Source organism: Triticum aestivum, unplaced genomic scaffold, assembly GCF_018294505.1.
Source record: "Triticum aestivum cultivar Chinese Spring unplaced genomic scaffold, IWGSC CS RefSeq v2.1 scaffold4616, whole genome shotgun sequence".
Lineage (NCBI taxonomy): Eukaryota > Viridiplantae > Streptophyta > Magnoliopsida > Poales > Poaceae > Triticum > Triticum aestivum.
In genome coordinates, this window is record NW_025238478.1 from 1 (window position 1) to 4,239 (window position 4,239).

At 51.5% G+C, this 4,239-nt stretch overlaps 1 protein-coding gene across 1 annotated transcript; it reads left to right on the top strand.

The window, feature by feature from the left end:
• Window positions 1–4: 4 nt before the first annotated feature.
• On the top strand, window positions 5–992 carry LOC123176636 (ervatamin-C-like; the record flags this gene model as incomplete). The annotated part of the gene is made up of 2 exons (XM_044590748.1): window positions 5–326; window positions 403–992. Coding segments are annotated over 2 exons (912 nt in total), but the record flags the coding sequence as incomplete, so codon positions are not given.
• Between the last annotated feature and the right edge of the window lie 3,247 nt (window positions 993–4,239).

The following is a 4,239-nucleotide window of genomic DNA, read 5'->3' on the forward strand; positions in this document are numbered from 1 at the left end:
GGCCAAGTACGGGCGCGCGTACACGGACGCTGCCGAGAAATTGCACCGGCAGGAGGTGTTCGCGGCCAACGCGCGCCACGTAGACGCTGTCAACCGGGCGGGCAACCGGACGTACACCCTCGGGCTCAACCAGTTCTCCGACCTCACCAACGAAGAGTTCGTGGAGAAGCACCTCGGGTACCGTCACCAGCCGGGCGGGCTCCGTCCCGAGGACACGCCGGTGGCCGCGGTGAACATGTCCAAGGCTCAGTTCCAGTCCACGCCGGACAGCTTGGACTGGAGGGCCCAGGGCGCCGTCACCCAAGTCAAGAACCAAGCCCCATGTGGTAAGGATCTGCAGGCCAAAGTTGGCAAATGAATAAATGTTGACACGTACGTAAAAACAACGTTGCGTCTGTGTAGGGAGTTGCTGGGCGTTCGCGGCGGTGGCGGCGACCGAGGGGCTCGTACAGATCGCCACCGGCAACCTCATCTCCATGTCAGAGCAGCAGGTGCTCGACTGCACGGGCGACACTAGCACCTGCAAGGGTGGCTCCGTCATCGCCGCCCTACGTTACGTCGCCGCAAGCGGCGGCCTGCAGCCGGAGGCAGCCTACGCGTATACCGGCCAGCAGGGCGCGTGCCGCAGCGTCATGCCAAATTCGGCCGCCTCCGTTGGCGCCCCCTGCTGGGTGGGCCTGAACGGCGATGAGGACGCGTTGCGGGAGCTGGCTGCCAGCCAACCGGTGGCCGTGGGCGTGGAGGCGGACCCTGACTTTCAGCACTACAAGAGCGGCGTGTTCGTCGGTAGTTCGTCGTGCGGGCAGAACCTGAACCACGCCGTGACGGTGGTGGGGTACGGGGCGGACGGCGGCGGGCAGGAGTACTGGTTGGTGAAGAACCAGTGGGGGACGGGGTGGGGTGAGGGGGGCTATATGCGCCTCACGCGCGGGAACGGCGGAAACTGCGGCATGGCCACCGTTGCCTACTATCCGACCGTGGACAGCTCTTAAACACCAGAACTACTACTACATCAGTCAGTCTATGCATCATCGAGTATGATCTATCATCTACTGTATAAGCTACATACAATACGATGCAGCTGCACACTGCAGTACGACGTATGTACAGATTTATTATATTTGAATAAAGCATGCATGGATCCTTGTACAAAGGATCCATTTGCCTATGTAATAGTAATAGCACCAACTTGTAAGCTTGTATATGAAAATAAACACTGCTTGTACTACATCAGTCAATGCAACATTGAGTATTAATTGGTTTATCAGCTAGCTACAGTATGATGTATATATGGATTTCGAATCTTTTTGAAAAAAATGGATTGAAGACATGCTTCGATCGTCGTAGGAACCATGCATTTGCCTACGTACCTAATATATAGTATGAACTTGGAAGCTTGTATATTATGAAAATAAAGTTTTTCAAATTCAATGAAACGGACGTTCCTCAATGTTCTTCCCATGTCCCGCCTTTCCGTCTTTCTCATGCCGGTTCTTCTTCCTCTCACAACCCGACACAAATCTGCATCATCTATATTTGTCTCGTATTACCTCATTGCAGGAGCATTTTCACCAAAATGGTACGATAGGCTATGTTGCAACATTATGGAACCGGCTACTGAACAAGTGACTGAATTCTCATTTTAGGTCATTCACTTTTTTTTCGTATTCCGTCTTGTCCAGGTGAACATGCATGCATGCGGGTGAGTTTCCTGTTAAATTTTTGCATCGCGTGCAATTGATGATCATGTTCACTCAGGTGAGCTTTGCTGAATGTTTATTTAGTTGCATTGCTTGATGAATTGATAGGACTATTTGAGTGCACGCATGTCACATACATATGCCAAAATACACAGTTTAAGCCTCCGGTATATTCTAGTTGCTTTTTTTTTTGAAAAGGAGGATGACCCCCGGCCTCTGCATCTGGACGATGCATACGGCCACTTTATTAATGATTCTCACAAGACCTTACAAAGTCATACAACAGTAAGACTAAAGCCGCCGTCTAAGCAAACAAACTGTCGCTACACCTATCCAGTTGATGAAGGGGCGCAGATAGCCTCGGCCTAATACCAAACAGACATCGCAGCCAAGCCTAACATCTAAGACCTGAGACCCTAAACTAGCCACTTGCCGGGTCTGGGGCACACACTGGTCCGACGTGCTCTCAGAGGCCGCCGCCGCCAACTACCACCGCTCCATCTTTAGAACTGTACTGATGCATCAACCTTGCTCGGTCTAGCTATCGTCGACGCCACCACGGCGCCCAACGGCACCTCCTCCCTGCGCACAAACAGCTGAGCACGTCGCGGTTGCCACTGATACACCTCAGCGCCATGCTGCCAAGTACCACCAGCCGACACAGCTTGAAGTCCTTGGAAGATCTGTCGTGCGTAGCACCTGCCGACTAGGCATGACAGAGCGTAGCATCTGTCGGTCAGGCATGACTTGCCATCTCCACCGAAGCTCCGTGCAAGACGAAGCCGTTGCACCTCCTGCCTCTGACTTCTAGCGCTACTCCACAAACGATGCTCCCAGGAGAGAAACGACACCGCAGTGCCGCCATCGTCCGATCTGGAACACCAGATCCTAGGGTTTCCCCCGGAGCAGCACGAGTGGGTCGACAGTAGTTACACGACGATGACTTCATCAAGGTAACGACGTAGAACGCTGCCATCGCCTGTCGTCGGCTCGGTTTTCACCGGCAAGCATGTCTCCCCAACTCGCAGCCGGGACTAGATGATGGATCTCGAGATCCGATCACCAAGCTTCTGGCCGGCCACCGCCGATGAGGAAGATGACCACCACCACTGACTACATCAGCCAGAACAGATCGGCCATGGGTGCCGCCAAGCAGTCCACCAGGCCCTCGACGCCGCCGCCGATCTAAAGCCAGATGACATGCCGCCAAATACCGCATCGCGCCGCCACCCGATCCAGGCCAGCCGCCGCAGCAGCCGCCCGTGGCCCGAGGCAGGGCCGACCGCCGCCGCCGTCGAAGCCAACGCTGTCGCTTCTAGATCGGCGGCGGCGGGAGGAGGGGAGGAAGATGGGCTAAGCCCCGGCGGCGGCTAGGGTTGGGGAGTCGCTCGAGCGGGGGGCGACGCGGGGGCCTGAGACCAAAAATAACCTAGGAAACTTTCCTACCTTCTTAACTAGTGTCACACTAGTGCAATATAAATTTAAAAAAGAACATAAACTAAAGAAAAGAATAAATACAAATATAAAATATGGAGTGCATTGCGTGGTCAGATAATACATGCATGTTTGTTGCTTCTCCTCACCGTGCACCATTCATAGATTGAGGAGGATGAAAGGACCCACCATTTTGGCATCATGTGCATGCTATTTCCTGGGCATGTCATAAATGGATGGGTTACACATACATGCCATTCAGAGCCAAACTTTGTTGGATAAATGGATGGGAGTACATGTGAAAGAACATGCGGTGCCCCCATGTTTGGTTTTGGTAATTAATGACAATCTCTATGGACTAATGGTTGTCTTGAGTTATATTTGAAGGATTTTTCCATAGGCTTTTCTTGAAGTCCATGTGTTGGTTTCAAGGAGTTTATGAGTTGACCAAGGTGCTATGAAGGCATTATCCAAAGATTGGTCATGTGAGTGTTGAGCTTATTGCAACCATGTCTTGAGGAAGAAGATTGTGCAATCATTCATGTTTGCCTTCAAGACATCATCCAAATGAAGAGAGTTGGAAAGATTCAAGGCTGATCAAGACTAAGTCAAGAGTGAATCAAGTTGATCAACTCACAAAGCGTAGAAGATGTACCGAGAGGGATCAAGTGATCCCATGGTATGGTAAGCATTGTCCATTGTGCTTTGTGTACTAACCCATGGTGTATGTGAGAGTTCTATGTGGGGTTAGGTACGTGTTCATGGGCTTGGATCAAGAGGAAGATATAACTCAACCCATGGAGAGGATGACATCAAGTGGTGATCGTCATCCAGATTGCAAGTTCAAGTGGAGCATGACGAAGAGATCAAGTGCTTGAAGCTTGTCATCCATTGTTGTGTCAATGGACTTGTGAAGATGTGCCGAATAGTGGCTCACCCATAGTGGAGTATGGGGGAGCAATCATCTAGTCTTCATCGACCCAACGCAATCAAGAAAGGTGGTCCATCTTGAGGAGGACAAGATCATCATCATCATCTATCTCAAGTGGATCATGTGCAAGGCAAAGGTTTGCTCTTGATAGGTTTTCTATTTTTCTGGTCTCAT